Raw genomic sequence first — 17,092 nt, forward strand, 5'->3', positions numbered from 1 at the left:
ATATCGTTAAGGCACAGGATGCTAAATATGTGAATAGAATTAATTCTCCTTAAACAGAGAACTACTGAAAAATGCCCACATTGTTTCAGAAATGCAATTTAAAATAATGATCTGTGAGAAAAGAGAGAACAAAGCAGACATTAGCCTCTCCTCTCTTTGTCCCCAAGAGCCACTCAGTCTTTAGCTGACTGTGGTGACTCACATTGGCTCTGCCTGCTGGTCTATGGTTTCTCACAAACAAACTTATTTTTCAGGTATGTAAAAGCATGAAGCAGTTCTTTGACAAGTGCAGGTCAGTAAACCTTGTAAATTAGTGGGGACTTTGCATATCCTCTCAGTGGAATTTTTATAAATTATATTCTTAAAATCTCACCTTGGTCTTGCTTTAAAAATAGAATCCTGTGTTTCTTTTTAATGTTAATACTGGAATAAAGATTCTCTGAATTTATTTCCCTACTTTGTTTAGTGTAACTTGTTCTTTAAAAGTAGCTTTTACAACATTCCCAGGTGGCAACCTCCAGTGGACTCCTCTGACATGGGCCTTGTTCCCAGCCATGCTGGTGTTTTGGGGTGGCCCACAGATGCAACAAGGTCTGTGTCAGTGTTGTTGCTGCTCCTGCTCTGCTCATATGAAACCAAAGCACTGCAAACTGCAGACATCAGGCAGAAAAGGACTTTTTCATGAGTATATGGGTAACTGCAGGTATTCATTCGGAGCAAAGGAGAATAATATTTCTACCATATTTATGCAAATTTGCCTTTTGGCTTTGGTTACCATGATGGAGCATCTGCCATCCATCTTGCAAGAATGAAAGACAGAGTGATGGAACAAAATAATAATATTCTCCTATGAATGTTTAATACACAAAGGGAGAAAAAAGGCAGCATATAAAAGTCTGTGTGTCATGTATAGCTGTGTTTTTCGAAAGTTTCTAACATCTTTGTTAAAAAAGAATGTTGCATAGAAGTTCCTCTTTCTAGAAGTCATAAAAACCTTTCTTTTTATTTGACTAGCCTACCTTTGGGCATAATGTCAGGCTTTGAATTGAAGGATCCTTTTTTACAAATGTAGCCTAGTCTCTGGTTGCATGCTTGGTTTTCCCATTTACCATTCTTTCTGGGATTCAACAGTCCACAGATTTTCCCAGGGAGCAGGAAAGGACTTCCTTAAAGTAAAAGAGAAAATAGAATATCACACCAAGAAATTAATTAAAAAATATTAAGAGAAACATCATATTACCAGTGGACACATCTGCTTTTTATGATTCCTTGAATCACTAAGAGGAAGAAGCCCTTCCCTACAGGATAACTGCTTGAATTTGTACGATGCTACCTTTAGTCAATAATCTGAGAGAGAAATAATGACCCTCCATTGACGTTGTTATCAGGATAGTACTGGGAAATGTCTTATTCTTTTCCTGACATTCCGGTTGTTATAGGAAGAACTGCTGAAACTGGACATTTATCTTGTGTCCAAAACATCCAAACTTTTGAATATTGAGTTTGAAGCTATCCTTCCAGTATATTTCAAGATATCCTTCCAGTATATTTCAAGAGTTTCACAGTTCTGCTTTCATATGAAATATCTTTTTCTCTTTTCTGTTGCAGTGTATACAAATCTCTGTAAGCAGATAGGAAATTTCCTGATACAACTCTTGAAAACTTAGACGAGAGTTTAATTTTTCCTTTGGCACCTTGAAACTTTTCCAAATCAGGAGACAGCTTGGAATACTCATGGCACAAAGCAAACACAGAACCAAAAAAACCCAAAAAAAAGCAAAGAGAAGAGCTCACCTTGTATGAGGAACACCATAAACCCACCCCATTTCCCTTCCTGGAGTGGCCCAGTAAAAATTTTGCATAAACTGTTGAGGAATTATAAGCTGGCCCCTTAGCTTCTCAATAGTGTTTAGATTTTTTTCCCAACAACATAGAGCCATTATTTGCTAAATATTTTGTTACGTTTGGTAGATTTGACTTATGTTCACACTCGTGGACAACATGTTATGGAAAATTCTGATCATTGATCTGTAGGGTTATGTATCACTCCAAATGACACTCTGCCTTCATAAACAAACTCTCTGTTTAGATAAGAGAATAGAATAATATGTTATAACTGATATCCACAATGAACTTTGTAATTGGAAAGTGTTAGTCTTAAAATGGGGATCTAGATCTTGGGCCATTGTAAATCAGAATGGGCTTTCCTGAAATAAAGTTAGATGGGGCAGATTTATTAGTTGGTGTGTTATCAGAATTAATTAAAAGATTACAAATTAGATACATCTCTTACCTGGAGCCCAGTTTAAATATCTGAAAGGGCTGCCCCCAGCCCATTGCCATCCACTGTTGAAATCCAAAGCATTCAAACCAATCCAGAAGGCAAAACCAAATTCTTTAGTTAGCTCTAAATTAGAAAAAAAAAATCCACCACTTGTATCTCTCTATTCTTATTCACAGTAAGATCATCTAAAAGAAATTAAGTGTGAAGTAAAAAATTCATATTTCTTATTTTAAACCAGCCCCAGACCAGTACTTTCTGCATTACTGAGATGCATTGATTACAAAAAGTAAAATTTGTAAATGAATCTATATTGATTTACCAGAGATCTTAGTAGTGCAAATCAACATCTTATTTCACTATTTAAATAGGACTTTATTTTTCTCACTAGCTTTTATTAGAACACAAGACATGTAAAAAAGCCCTGATGTTCATAAGGGAATTGTGCTGAAAGTCTTCTGTAACAGATTTAATGGAGTAAAAGTCAGTCTGTCAATAAGTTTTTTTTCCAGCTTTTTTTTTCCTATGGGAGTTCTTTCAAAGCCTCCTTTACACTATTTAGAACCAAACAGATGCTGTGATACCTGTACTTGAAATCCACTGGAGTTATTTTGATTTTATGTATGCAAATGTATCCATATTAGGACCAATCCCACCATCATCGTATGTTCTCCTGACAATATTAATAATCTTTGAAGCACAGTGGAAAAAGGTAAATTAGAGGACCAGCCCATAGCCCTGGTCAGGTTTGAGTGCCCTTGCACAAAGGTGAGCAGAGGAAACCCTTCCCCCGGGACTGACTGCAGGAGCTGCAGGAGCTCCCATCTGGAGCACAATGCTGGCATGGGGACATTTCTCTGCCAAAGAGGTTTGTGACCAATGCTTGATAAAAAAACCCGGGCAGCGGAAGGGCAGGTCCGACCATCTCTCTTTGGTGGCAGCCCAACCAGCCCTGACGCCCTGTCCTCTTTCTTCCCTGAGGCATACAGAAGGCAGCCCACCACTTCCTCACAGCGGTTTTTAAGGTCTTTTCTCTGTCCTTTTACCTCCTACATATGATTGCTCCTGAGTCTCTGTAATGCTTAGTAGTTCTGCATTTTGCTGCTGACAGCTTTTCCTTGCTTGGTGCCATGTTAGAGCTGATTCTGAGTTTATCTGATAGTGAATGCCAGTTGAAACATCTTCTGTCCAAAATCTTTCGGTGTTGCCTGGAAGAAGTGACATAAAGCACTGTTCTAGTGGACTCACATATACCAACTAAAAGAAAATAAAGTGTGTAATAATGCAAAATCTCTAGCGATGCATGCTAAGCATCAGAAAAATACCAACCAACCAAACAAAAAAAACCTCCAGGCATCAAATTACAATAATGTCTATTTTTTAAAGTTAAAAATATTATTTAAAATTTCTATATTTTTAGAAAGGAGTGAATTTTTTCCCCAATATTTGCTTTTGAATTTTCTCATTCTGCAAATGCAATTTTAGGTAAACCAGACATATCTATTGATTGAAATAAAGAGATTCCAGGGTAAAGTCAGAGGACAAAAGCAAGTATGTAGGTGAACTATGACCCTGGAGGCTCTTCATGCCTCCAGGGAAGGAATGGGTAGGAACTCCCTCTTAGTTCACCATCAAGAGAAGCAGTTTTTCCAAAAATGACAGAAAGTGGCCTTTGACAGCTTGAGAAACAATAGAACTCTGTGTAACACCAATTTACAGCTCAGCTGCTGTCTTTGCAGAGCAACTCACCAAACCTGGTGAAGCTCCTGTGTTATTGGGAAGGGCATTGGTGAGACCAATGTTTGTGTCCTGCACTGGAAGGATCCAAACATAAGCTCAGTTCAGAAGACATAACAAAGTTGGGAGAGGAAGATAATTCTCACAGCAGCATTTTTGTGTAGGCTGGCAATAGGAAACTAGAATAAGGTAGAAAATTAAAGGGAAAAAACTAGAAAACAGCAGTTTAAGTGAGAAATTACCTATAGGGAATGCCTTAGGGAGGAAGAGAAATAGGAATTTTTTGAAAGGAAGATGAATGTTTAACTAATAAGATAGATGTCTAAATTCACGCTGTTCATGTCATGCACTTAAGTCCCAACCTGTTCACCCCTCTGGTTCACTGAGGGAAACAGTCACTCCAGCATTTGAGTCGGAACCTTTCTGGGCTGAGCCACTCTTCAATGGCACCTCTTGCTCTCCATTCACTACAGTGAGAGCTCTTGGCCATTGGGACTAGTGTACTGTTGGGTGAGTTTAATTTGGGCTACTCTAACAAGGTCAGGCAGGCAGGTGTGCAGCTGGTGGCTCATGAAAACCTGATAGCTCAAGAGATGGTCTGCTCAACAACATTTCATGACAAGTTAATGAGTAAAATGCGAGACTTACTTATTAGTGGGCAAAATCCATAGAGTTTATCAGCATCAAAATCTGTAGTTGTTGCACACCAGAGAAGCCCATCTGACCTGCCAGCATCTGTGCACTCATTGTACTGCTTGCCTTTGTATTTGAAAGGGAATACACAAGGCTGTCCATTGGCATTTCCTCGTAATGTAAAAGTAACTAGGAGAGAATAAAAGTGTTAAAGGACATGAGAATAATAATAATAATATCATATATCTAAAATTCTAGCAATGGATCTATCTATTATATAGTTGTCTTTCTAAATTGAGAAGTTATGCAATCTTTTAACATTTCTTTTTTATTATAATTTCCTCCCTAGCATGGCTACAGATTTTAAATAAAATGTTTTAGTAAAATGAGAAGTTTAAATACTGTGATTAGAGTTTGATATGTATACACTGTAGGCAAGTCAAATTCTGGGATAAGAAGTTGGTGGTACCTTGTAGTTCCTAAAGAGAGAAAAACAGCAAGAATAGAAACAACAGTAAGTTCACTGCATTTTTGTTTTCTGCACAGCTCAGTAAGTTTGCTTTATTTGCCTTATTACTCTATCCATAACCACTCTTTCATCTCATCTATTTCATCTCATCTGTTCCTTATTTCTGTTAAAAGAAAAAGTGTGGCTGACCAGAGAAAATACAGACCAGATTGTCAGGAGCATATTTACACAATGACAATTTGAGGTTTCAGTTGCACATTTCTCCACTTGGATAAGTCTTGCAGATTCATCCTAAACTCAGATGCTTTAAGGTTAGCAATGTTTCATATTTTTAAACTATTACAGTATAATAAGAATGTTCATTTATGGTGACATTTCTGATATAGACTCTCGGTCTCACATTCATGCAAACTCGTTCCTCCATTCAGTTCTCCACACATTACTGATTTACCATTTCTCTCTATAACTATACTCAATGACTGATAAACATCTTGAGAGTAGAGCTGTTCTTCTAATTTGGTGAGGCTAGAGGGGAGGAGCCAGTTCTTCCTCCTCATACCTCATGTCATGGGGCAGACAGAGAAACTCACACCGCTATCGTGTAAATATATAAATCCCTCGACTGATCCCTGCACCGTGGGTGTGATGAGGAAGGTAAATGGAAAGAGGTCCATGCTTCCTCATCTTTTATTTCCCTCCCACACATTGCCATCTGATTTAATATTTCCACAGAAAGAAATTCCAGTTTAAAGATCCTTCTCTTATTAATTTTTCCATCATCCCTAACCCCCCCCCCCCCCCACCCTTTTATTCTGTGGATCAAGAACTGCCAGGGTACTTAACATACTTTTTAGATCACGTATCAAATCTGATAAAACATACAAAATAATCAATCTATGCATTAAAACTGTAAAGCTCCCAAGGTAAAGCATTTTCATATCTAGTTTAATACAAAACTAACAGGAAACTTACCTGATGACTGTAGTGAACATTGCATGAGGGAAAGGAAAACTAGAAACCTGGAGAAACTCATTGCAAATGTAACTTATTTCCTATTCTTCTGCCAAAAGTTGGATTAGAAGATTGGCAATATATAAAAATCCTTCTCTCTGCAAATAGTGATGGGTCCTCCTCTGTGCCAACGGGTTGATGGATAAAGCTCTGTACTCTAAATAAGGAAATGTCCTGTCACATGGTATTTTGAAATAACTGGAGTGCATACTGTAAACACTGCTCTCTTTGAAGAGCAAGTCCCTTCCAAAGCTGAAGTCTCCATCCTTGTAACTAGAGGTGGAGACATTTGTCATCTTCTGTGACATTACTAACATTAATTCAAATTAGTTGTTGGGGTGCTACACAGGACAGACCTGGAAAAGCAACTTGAGAATTGGGGTCAAGAAACCCAAAGGAAAATATCATCAATTAAAGCCCTCCATTTTAACCCTGGCATCTCAGAAACAAACAGAAACAAAATCCCAGTACTTGAATACATTGCAATATTGTCACAGCACTATATATGTAGAAGAAACTTTGCAGAAACTGCAGGTTTTGGTGCTCACTTTGAGGCAAAATTGGCGTTATTATGTTGGCTTATTTGATCCCAGTTTGGGTCTGGGTTCTTCCTAATTGCTTGTCAAAGACCTGAAAAAAGTGATATTCAACACTGTAGTCTAGTGGTAAGCTTCCATGTAACAGAAAGGAATTTTTTTCCTGGAATACTTCAAAACTTTACCAAGTAAAAGGATGTGTTTGTGTATCTGAGAAATTCCTGATGAGGCTGTTTCAAGACAAAGCCAAAGACAAGCTAAATCCCTTTAACCTGTGAGCAAAGTGCTCATCTGAAGACTTGAATTGGCATGGCAGTTTTTGTACAAATATGCTGCAAAGCCCTACTGCAAATGCTCCAAAGTCCTGATATGCCTTCTGTTTATTTACATGAGTGAAATTAAAAGTTGTGATAGCAAAATTGAAAAAAACAAGAAGTGAAATAACCAGTAGTGAGATATATATAGCAGCTGAACAGCAGATGTCATAGGAGGAGCAACTATCATTGCTTTTGTTTTAAAAGAGTGTTGGGGAAAGTTATTGCAAGAAGCAGACAAACTTGTTGACTTGGCTGTAGAAAGTAGTAAGAGAGAAAAACTTTTTCTGAAAAAAAGTGTCTGGGTTACAGCAAAGTTAGTAATTGAATGAATTGTTTAATAATAACCGTTTTATTTGCAGGTCCCATAAAGGGAGGGTTTAGCATGAGCAAACCTTGCAAGAGTAGCTCTAAATCATAGAGCTGAATGGTGCCACAGGCATGAATGCAGTGGGGCACAAATAAAAGCTGACTTTCCTGAGTAAAACTGTATTTCAGATACATCTAAAATAACAAAATGAAATTGTCTGACAAATGAAATCCCAAGGGAAAATACTTGGAGGAAACAATTCCTGCCCAGTTCTCTCATTTTGCTCTCTAAGTGCCAGCCTGGGTCTAGTTCAAACTGGGCTTTCTTCTACCTCTGGTGTAAATAGATGCTTGTGAGGATTCATCCAGGGCTACAGTGGTGGGGAAAGATTAATGCAGACACTGGTAGGCTAAAAGAGGAATTGAGTATTTCAGAGCTCCCCCTTTGGCATTACCAACTAGCTTCATGCCAGTTGCAAATTTTTTGGGATCAGTGTCTTGTGTGCTGCATAACACATTGTGCAATAACCTGTTCTCAGCAGTGTCCCACACTCTTGCTTGTATTTTTACGCCAAGAAAACTGGATTTCAGTGCTTAGGAAAGCAACTTTGTAAGTGGTTGGGTTTTTTTTTTTTTCTGTTTTTCTTTTTCTTTTTCCCAACTTTCCAGCTTGCTCAATAGACTCTGCAGCCTGGGGAAGGCAGGTTGTTTCCCGGGGATATCTGCTAAGAACTCCTTCTCATAAAGCATTTAGTTTGTATTTACAACTCACTTAAAAGCTATCTTGTAGTGCTTTCTACTGTTTTTCTGACATCTAAAATTTAGTCTTTTGAAGTTTTCTAGTACAGAACCATCTGCTGCATTCCTTAGTTTTCAGTTCCTTTTTCTTTCATTTAAAAATGGGAAGTTGGTGCTTATTCAAGCTGAATTCAAAGTGGTGAGGAGAGAAGCCCTTCTTGTTATTGACAAAAGAGTTATTGTGCTGACAGGAGCCCCCCCTTTCCCTTTCTCCTCACTTAATTCACAGGGAATGCTGAAGCTGAAAATTATACTAAGAGAATATTTATTTATGTTTTTTATTTCAAAGCATTAACAAAAAAGAAGCAAAAATGTCAGGGTAAGAATACTTTAATTCATTTAAGTGAACATAATGCAGTTACAAATCACATCATTGAATTGAAAAATGATTACAACTCATACCTGGTCTTAATATTCAGTGTAATAGAATTTAGCCATATAGAACAGTAAAAGTACGGTCTGATGCAGTGAAGTTTGTGGGGTTAAATGCGTTCAAGTTTGCAGAAGAGTTAGGTTCTAATTTTTGAGATTTTTTAGTGTCCACAATGTCACAGCAATGCAGTTCTAAATGGCATCCACAATTTATTGGGCATTCATTCTTACTAGTTGAGTTTCATAGTCCTTTTTCAGTACACACATTTGTTTTTGACAAGTTTTTTTGCATGACCATCCTTGCTAAGGCACTTGAGAACATCTTGACCATTACAAAATTGTAACATCAAACTCTAATTCTGATTTTGTAAAATATGCATGATAAAAAAAACCAGCTAGTGCTAAAAGAGGAAAGTGATTTAATTTGTGTAATGTTTAATGTAAGGTTACAGTAGATCTCACTTAAGACTTTGCTACAGACTTTTAACAGATGCATCCTTTAATTTCAGTGAGTAACTTGCTGCTCCATGTAGCATGCCACAGGACACATTCTCATCAATTCTTCTGTCACCAAGACATCATCTTAATAGTGTTTCATTGCCAGAATCTGCTGAGAGCTGGTTTTGTCTTTTTCTCTTGTAGAAATAGGCTGCCATGCCAGCTCCAAAAACAGTTAAAGCAGACAAGAAAATGAGTGGCCAAACAGAGACAGGAACAGGTGGGCGAGTCTCTTCATTCTTTTCATTGCCTGAAATGAATCCATCTAACTGTGAGAAACCATGGTAGTTTTTATTTCCACATACAACATGACATGAAGGAGGTGCCCTCTCCTGACTGAACCTGAAGGCTCCCTGAATTGCTGCTGATCAGTAGTCCGGTCTCTGTTCCTAAAGCTAATGTGGTTTTAGTGGATCTGGGGTACAGTGATGTATGATGCATGCAATAGATGCTTGTAAGAATGTGACAGAAATATATGCCTTAGATGGGTATGGAATGCTGATTACTGGAAATTAGTTTTACAATATTTTGTTACATGACTTACAATACTATCTTTGTAAGAAAATTTCATATATATCTACATAGTTTCCAACAGCCTATTAAAGCACTCTGTAGCTGTTCTCAAAGCTCTTCACAAATCTGGTCACTGCTGAGCTTGCCAGCTCAGGGTTAGCCCTGCAGCAGTCCCACTGGCCCAGAACAGGTGAGTGCTCCTGTGCATCTGAAAGGCACCGCGGGGTCACCCCGAGTGATTGATAATTGCAAGCCTCCGTAGGACTTGTTCTCTAAAAGAGAGTGGTTTTGGAAAACTCGTTTTAAGTTCTTCCTCTATTTAGATTTTTTTTTAGTTTTCTTATGAAAGCTCTTACCTTTTTGCTTTATAGGACTCCCATTCGGCTCAACTTCAATGAATTTCAGAGAGAAATCACATGACACTTTATTAGAATCTGTACATTCGACTGTTTGCAAAAATAGTACAGGAGCAAAACCCTCTGAAGTTCTACCATTGCATTAGTAACATATATGTCTGCTATAAAAGGCAACAAATTGAGGCAAAAAATACATTGCTAAGCTTTCACCTTCCTACTTAACATTACTTTATCCACTTTTCAAACTTTATATTGTTTTTATATTATCAACATTAAAATATTGATTCTTTTCAATGTTCATTCAAAACATATTTTCACATTTTTCCTGAAATATTAATTTTAATGTACTAAGAACATGATGTATCACTCTGGAGATTAGTTTTACTTGGCATATTTTGGGAAGATCTGCATGTCTAGCTGCTAGAAAATTTTTGATTCCTAAATGTCTTCCCAAGAAAACGCCTACTGAATCACATGAGTAATCTTCCTATTCAAATCAGTGTAAGACAGAGAAAAATGAAAGACCTTTATAACATTGTTTTGTTGCTGTTGAAGAACTGCAAAAAATCCCAGTTTGGCACTCAGAAATAAAGAATTATACGCATGGAATTAAAGAGTTCTAAATTATCATGAAAATATTTCTCCTCTTGGCTCTTCTGCATTAGTTTGCAAACACCCTTGGTACCCAGAGGAGAATTTATAAAGGCGAAATGTAAAGTGAAAGTCAAGCAGAATACAAAATGAATAGATACAAAACAGCAGTAATCTACTAAGGCAGGAAATAGTACATATGGGAGCTCTGTATGATTCAATGGATGAACTTTAGAGATTTCTTATTATTTTAGTACTATGTAGGATGGGATGTAATTTGGATGTTTTTAGTAAGTCCTTAATAAGGATTAATTGATTTACTGCCATGGGCATGTGCTGATTTAAGCACAGAAATTAACAGTGCATGGGAGATGACTATTTCTTGGTTACAGTTCAGCATCTTTTTCTAATTAAAGACTACTTGGAAAACGAGTAAATGCTAACCCCAAATTTTCAGTTATTTTTTCACCACCTACCATGTCTTGAGATGTCTTTACATTGAAATAAAATTTTTGTCAACTTTTCATCTGAAAAATAGAATCTTAAAACTAGCTTTACAGTCAATTTTTTTTTTTTTGGAGGTTTTCAACATAGGACAGAAATGCTACCCATGATTTACTGAGAACAATGCACAATACAAAAGCTGGAAAATTAAACTTGATCCCACAGCTATTACAAAAGAAAGTGCAAAAGTTTAACAATGGCTACCTACCATTTTTTAAGGTTAGATAGATTGACATTTGACACCTAAGTTAGAAGAATAAAATTATACTGCTTTATTGCAGACAATTTCCTTTGTATCTCCACTTGGGAATAATTCATGTAGTGTTTTATCTCTGAAGCATTAGTCTGGTATATACAGTACTGAGTGAAATTTTCCAGAAATGCTGATGACACAGCTTCTCTAATAACTTGAAGTTTTCATTTAAGATGGAATATCATATCATTCATTATTGCAATACAAACAGGTGATCTTTTAGAATCCCTGAGGCATTACTGAATCAGGGCCAATATGAAGCCAGTTTGGCACGTTGGGAAGTAATACATTTTTTGAGAATAACAAGCTGGAAGAGGAAGATTGATTATTCACATTGGTTCCTCCTTGCAGGGGTATAACTGTTACAATAATCAGTTCTTGGAATAGTCATACCCTTGCACAGGTGTTTGACAGGCGCCATATCAACACCTGCGTTAGGTACTCAAAAGTTTCTGAAAGTTTCACTCTCAGCCTAGGCTGTACAGGATCGTACTGTAGTTCCCTGTAGACAGTGATTTGGAGGGCTTGCAGTCTGCAAAAACAGGCAACTACAAATGGTTAGAGAAGTGGGATATGCCAAACCAAACTGCCAGGAATTACTTCCAGAGCTGTGGTGAAGGGCTGTAACAGTTACCAGTGAACACATCTGTCGCTAAGGGCTGACACACTGAGGACTTACCTTTGGGTTTTTTGCAGATAAATCCTTTTTCAGCAGAGCAATCGCTTTTATCCCAGTAGCCAGATGGTGCAGTTATTTCCACACACTGATGCTCCACATCCAACTCTTTCTCTTCCCAGTTAACAAAGTCCAGGACAGCATTATCTAGCCACAACCACTGGCCTACAGAGCAACTCGCAGAGAAAAAAAAATTAAAATTTATCTATTTCATTAATATTTTAACTCCTTAGCTCTGCCATTTACTTTTAATAACTATAATAAGCCACTCTTCAGCAGAAACCCATGTTTTCTTGTAAAATACTGCTATCCTCAATTTTCTCATATTAGCAATGCACTTTTCCATTAAAAATTGAAATTTAGACATACCTTCCACATTCCGGTAAAGTCCTATCCAAAAGCCTCCTACTTTATTTCCAAGTGGTTGAATTTTATGAGTCAGAAAGTGAGATTCATCCATATTTTCTACTGAAACCAAGGTAGCTCCTGAAAGGCATTAATAAGCAAATTACCATAACCTACATGAGTAACCACTGTAATGACCTCCTCTTTTTAGTCAGTACAAACAATAGCTCCTGTACTAATGCTGCTCTGTTGGTGTCTCCACTGCTTCTTGCAGAAGACAATGACCTGGAGCTAGTTAGAGGCTGTGGCCCCCACTGCTGCCCCCAAGATGGAATCCTGCAAGCCAGGACATAATGGGGAACTCATACACAGGGAAGCTGTAGAGCTGAGAGGACGGAAGGCATCACAAAGTGATTCATGTCAGCTTATTTTCATTGTGCCAGACTTAGAACAGCTTAGTAGTTAAAAAAATATTCTTAACTTTTTTTTAATCAGTATATTTACATTTTTATGATAGTTTTGTAAAAAAATTGGTACAAATCTTTTTAGTTGATAATGAAGGCTCTCACCTAAGTGAGCACACTCAAGGGAGGCCAAGCCCCAAGTTCTCCCAGCTGATGCTTCAATGTAGTAGCAGTGATCATGGTAAGGGATCCAAGCTTTGAGTTCATCTGCTTCAGAACAGTCTCCAGGCAGCTCAGCAGGGTCAGTAGGAGCTATCTCTAAAAAAGCCAAATTGGTATTGCATTGTGAGTCATCTCTGATTCTATGACCTGTGTGTAAATAGTGTAGGATTTCTCTCATCCAGATTTATTTGTCTTGACATCTGCTCATGACTATTCCCACATTCCCTCAACCCAGACAACAGGGAGAGCCAAGCAGTCAAAAGTGTTAAACATCTTATTTCTCAAATCACATTTCTCAGGACAAGGAATCGAATTGCATCCTGCAACATCTATCTAACTGCCTTGGCAGTACTGTGAGGAAAGCAAACCCTGAGGGATGATACAAATCTCAAATTTGCATTTTCACAATACAGAAGCTGTTGTAGGCTAATGAATCATTAATGCCACAGTCCCATGTTGTCTGGCTACTTGGTCTCTTAATGCTGTCACTTTATAGGAAAAAAAAAGCCATCAGTGGAGCATGCCTCTGCCAAATCAGACTCTGTTTCTGATCATGGGTGCAACTCAAATTCACTTTGATGGATCTTGCACTGCATAAGCAGACCAAATGTATGCAGCCTTAAAATATAAAGGAGGGAAAACAGCACGATTCAACAAAATCTAGATGCGAACATGCCTCTGCATATATCTGCAAAGAGTTAAAGTAGCATTCACATTGCCAAGGCTCTTACAGTTTTAGCTGTAGCAATAGTGAATGGAAGAGAAACTCTTGGCTGTGTTTCAGCTCAGTGACACTCATATGTGTGTTTCCCCAGTTGAAGTTCGTACAGTCAGTGCACAAACCCAGCACATACTTATATTACACACAGACTCGTGTGATTTATGGCCATGTCTTGTAAAGAGCAAGGTATACCTTGAGGATAGAGCTTCATCTTATGAAAACGGTTTTACCATGATAACAGTGTTTCCATGTCAAGTTTTACCATGATAACAGTGCGGCCATATGGATTTGCACAAGACCATTTCCTGTGCCTAAATTCATACATCATCTAGTAGCAAACATCCACATTCTGCTGGGAGGTAGGTGCTACCCTGAAGCATAGTCCTCTGCAGGGGTAGCCCAAACCAGAGCAAAGTCTCTAGGATTAGGCAGGCTTATGGAATTAGGAACGTGTCTTTAAAATTGTTACATGCCTTTGCTTACCATCTGATATCATGCAAACTGAAAAGTAGCTTTCATTGCAAGATGCTGTTTTCCAAGTACCATCAAGATCAAGGTAAACACAAGCATTGTTCTGCTTTGGTTCCCCAGCTGCCCATTTTGTGTACCTGGTTTTCCAGTTACTGGTCCATTTGTAATAGCCACCAGTCTGAAAACAAAGGAATTCTGGTAATGATTTTTTTTTAACATAAAAAATTCTGTCACTTAAATATAGTGTAAATAGAATCATATGTCTATTTGATTTTCTCAGAAAAAAAAAAGGGCCATTTTTTAAAACCCCATTCACTGTTCTAAGCAATGTCACTGGGCAATTTGAGTTACATAAGAACTACATATGAACAGTGTTCAACACTGCATTGCTTTTGGGAGGGTTTTTCTGAAGTAAAAAACTTCTATAATATGGCAAGAAAGGCAGATGAGGCCATCTTAGGTCATTTAGTAAATTCTACATCAAGAGAAGCAATTACAGAGAATTTGTCCTCTCTGCTCTGCTTTATTTAAAGTAACATTTGGAGCTATTTGTGCACAAAGATTACTTGACATTAAACAGTCAGCTTAAATCTTAAAATATCTCCCTAATACTCACAGTAACTTCTATTAATACATTAATAGCTCTAAGTACCCTCCTGTATAGCAGGGCGTTTGACTTTCAGGGTGGCCAACAGTCACTTCATGAGAGCTGCACTTTCTGACTCTCAGTCTGCAGCTCGACCTCTGTTACTGTTTCTAGAACTTTCTACGTTCATCTTTTGCTTCTTGCTAACATTTTCTGTGATTCTTCACTCCGTTTGGTGGATGAATATCCTTGACTTATTCTAACAGTACCCCTATATTTTTGTGCATTTACACAGTGAAGCCATTCAGAATACAATTGCTCCACTGTTCAAAACTGTTCATCCAGAGCTGTTTAGTATTAGAGCAGGAAAATTCCCTGAGCACCTGCCCCTCTCATCCACCCAGCACTTACCATATTGCTGTTAAGACCAATCCATACAGGTTTTCCATATTTCAGCATCTGGATCCACAAGAATGAATGGATGTAGGCATCTGAAATGCTGGCAAGTTCCGCAGATTTGTCTTGGCAATTTCTTCTGGCCTCTTCCCATTGCATTTCAGATGAAATGATTGAATAGCTAGTGTCACCATAACGAGTAAAGCCAGAAGCTGGATTTGTTGTTGGTAATTTGGGCTGTGAGGGAACTATGGAGGAAAAACTGAATGGATGAGTTTACAGCACATTGCTCTTCTGCAGCATGCAAGCTATAAAAATTGGTCAAAGGTCCTAATCAATAAGTCAAAATCTTTTTCTAAGCTCATGAACAAAACAACAACAAAGACCTAAATAAAAGCAAAGAAACCAAATAAAGCCCTCCCCAAACCAAAAAAAAAAAAAAATTGCCAAACATAACTTTCAAGACATGGAGCAAATTTGTTAATGTAATAAGATGAGTGAAATCCTGGATGCCCTGACTGGTCCAGTCTAAGACTCCTAGATTGCATATTTCAGATTTTGTGCTTTAAGTTATTTGACTAAATCTGAATATCTGAGTATATATTTATTTCTGATTGGTGGTGGATAGAACTTAGGACAAGGCCTTTAAGGCATTAACTGTTGTAATCTCTAGACTCAGCCTAAGACTTTGAGACCTGGTTTTAATTGATGACCACTCGCTGTTCACTCACTCCAACTTCTTGGCCTGTCTGTAAGGGTTGCCAGAGTGTTGCCTGCATGTTTGAGTCAGGCAGTGTACATTTTCACCCTTATGATTGTAAATGTATTCAGAAGAGCTGGAAGTGGGATCAAGAAAATTAAAAATGCCTCCATAAAACTATATATTTGCTGTGTGGGGAGGGGGGTCTTCTTACAAGCATGTTAGCTGTGCTGAGAGTGAACAGACTAAAGTGAGGGACCAGGGAATAATTTTTACTTTAATAAAGCTGAGGCAAATTTTTTTTGTTATCAGTGCGTTGCCTTCTCTACTCTCGTTATATGCTGGGACAGCTGTGATTTGTATAATTAAAATTCTACAGGAGTAGAGGCAACATTCATTACTCATTTTGGTGTAAAAAACATAACTATATTCTTCTGCAATAAAGACACATCCAAGAAGCTGTACATTTTGATTGACATCGCATTCAGTAGAAATTAGGAGAGAGGATTAAATGCTCTGCTCAGATTCATCCAAGAGAATGGGAAGATCACTGCAAGAACATGATTTATACTGCACTTAGACAGGATGCCTAAACCTCATATACTTCACCGAGAAAAAAAAAAAAGAAGCCATTTTCATTTATTATTTTCTAGTATTTCTCATGATCAGGTACAAAATCCCTGATTAAGATAGTGGTTCCTCTCCAGCAATTTCTGTGAAACAATTTGTGCTTTAAACATAGCACTGCCTTAACACTGATGGAGCTCTGAAAGCCTGAGATTCAGAATGAGACTCAAAGCTGGAAGGAATCACATCAGGTTATATATTCATCTTATCTAACCAAGGTATTCTTCTCTTTAGAAGACTGGGTCGAACAGAACTCACGTGAATTCATCTGGCACACGTAGCCTCTTGCGTTATCACAGCTATCATCTCTCCACCTCCCATCTGACTTCATGATGAAGACACAATCTGTCTGAAGGGGAGGGGAAGAGGCACAGCCATTACAAGAGGCAATGGGGAGGGAGTGAGCTGAAGCTCCTCTACTGCTAGTGCAGACCTGATGGCAGAGGGGAGAGGAGCTCAGTGAACACCTGTGTAATTAGTTCAAATTTCCTAGGTTTCTGCCAAGCAGCTTGACCTGGTATTTATTAATGACCCCTTAAACTTGAACCAGGCTTCCACTGGTGCCAGTTAAGGTCTGAAAGAAGTCAATTAAAACCCATTGTAACAATTTTATATAAGAACCCCATAATGACTGTATAGGTGACTAAGGTAGCTATAATAAATCTTCTCTGTTCTGAGTTAGAGTTATGTAGATCTGTTTCAAAACATTTTTATCAATGAGAATAACAATATAAGAACTACTGTTAAAAGCTCTAGTCTACACTAGTGT

At 37.9% G+C, this 17,092-nt stretch overlaps 2 protein-coding genes across 4 annotated transcripts in view; both read right to left on the reverse strand.

Moving 5' to 3' along the window:
- LOC119695337 (macrophage mannose receptor 1-like) overlaps positions 1–6,153 on the reverse strand; it is a 34,166-nt gene extending 28,013 nt beyond the window's left edge. Inside the window, exons 1-5 of the mRNA XM_038123623.1 lie at positions 6,093–6,153; positions 4,667–4,840; positions 3,328–3,489; positions 2,294–2,407; positions 1,020–1,166 (exon numbers count right to left, since the gene is read on the reverse strand). Coding sequence (XP_037979551.1) covers positions 1,020–1,166; positions 2,294–2,407; positions 3,328–3,489; positions 4,667–4,840; positions 6,093–6,153 — 658 coding nt within the window. The remainder of the gene's footprint in view (positions 1–1,019; positions 1,167–2,293; positions 2,408–3,327; positions 3,490–4,666; positions 4,841–6,092) is intronic.
- A 2,213-nt stretch (positions 6,154–8,366) lies between these two features.
- The window catches only part of LOC119695322 (macrophage mannose receptor 1-like), a 33,668-nt gene continuing 24,942 nt past the window's right edge, over positions 8,367–17,092 (reverse strand). The window contains exons 23-30 of one of the 3 annotated variants that reach the window (XM_038123576.1): positions 16,582–16,672; positions 15,012–15,244; positions 14,027–14,192; positions 12,766–12,918; positions 12,221–12,337; positions 11,855–12,016; positions 9,828–9,860; positions 8,367–9,208 (exon numbers count right to left, since the gene is read on the reverse strand). In XM_038123576.1, coding sequence (XP_037979504.1) covers positions 9,039–9,208; positions 9,828–9,860; positions 11,855–12,016; positions 12,221–12,337; positions 12,766–12,918; positions 14,027–14,192; positions 15,012–15,244; positions 16,582–16,672 — 1,125 coding nt within the window. In that variant the 3' untranslated portion in view covers positions 8,367–9,038. The other 2 variants (XM_038123584.1, XM_038123595.1) reach the window with 2 other exon arrangements.

This window comes from Motacilla alba, chromosome 2 (assembly GCF_015832195.1).
Source record: "Motacilla alba alba isolate MOTALB_02 chromosome 2, Motacilla_alba_V1.0_pri, whole genome shotgun sequence".
NCBI classification, from domain to species: domain Eukaryota; kingdom Metazoa; phylum Chordata; class Aves; order Passeriformes; family Motacillidae; genus Motacilla; species Motacilla alba.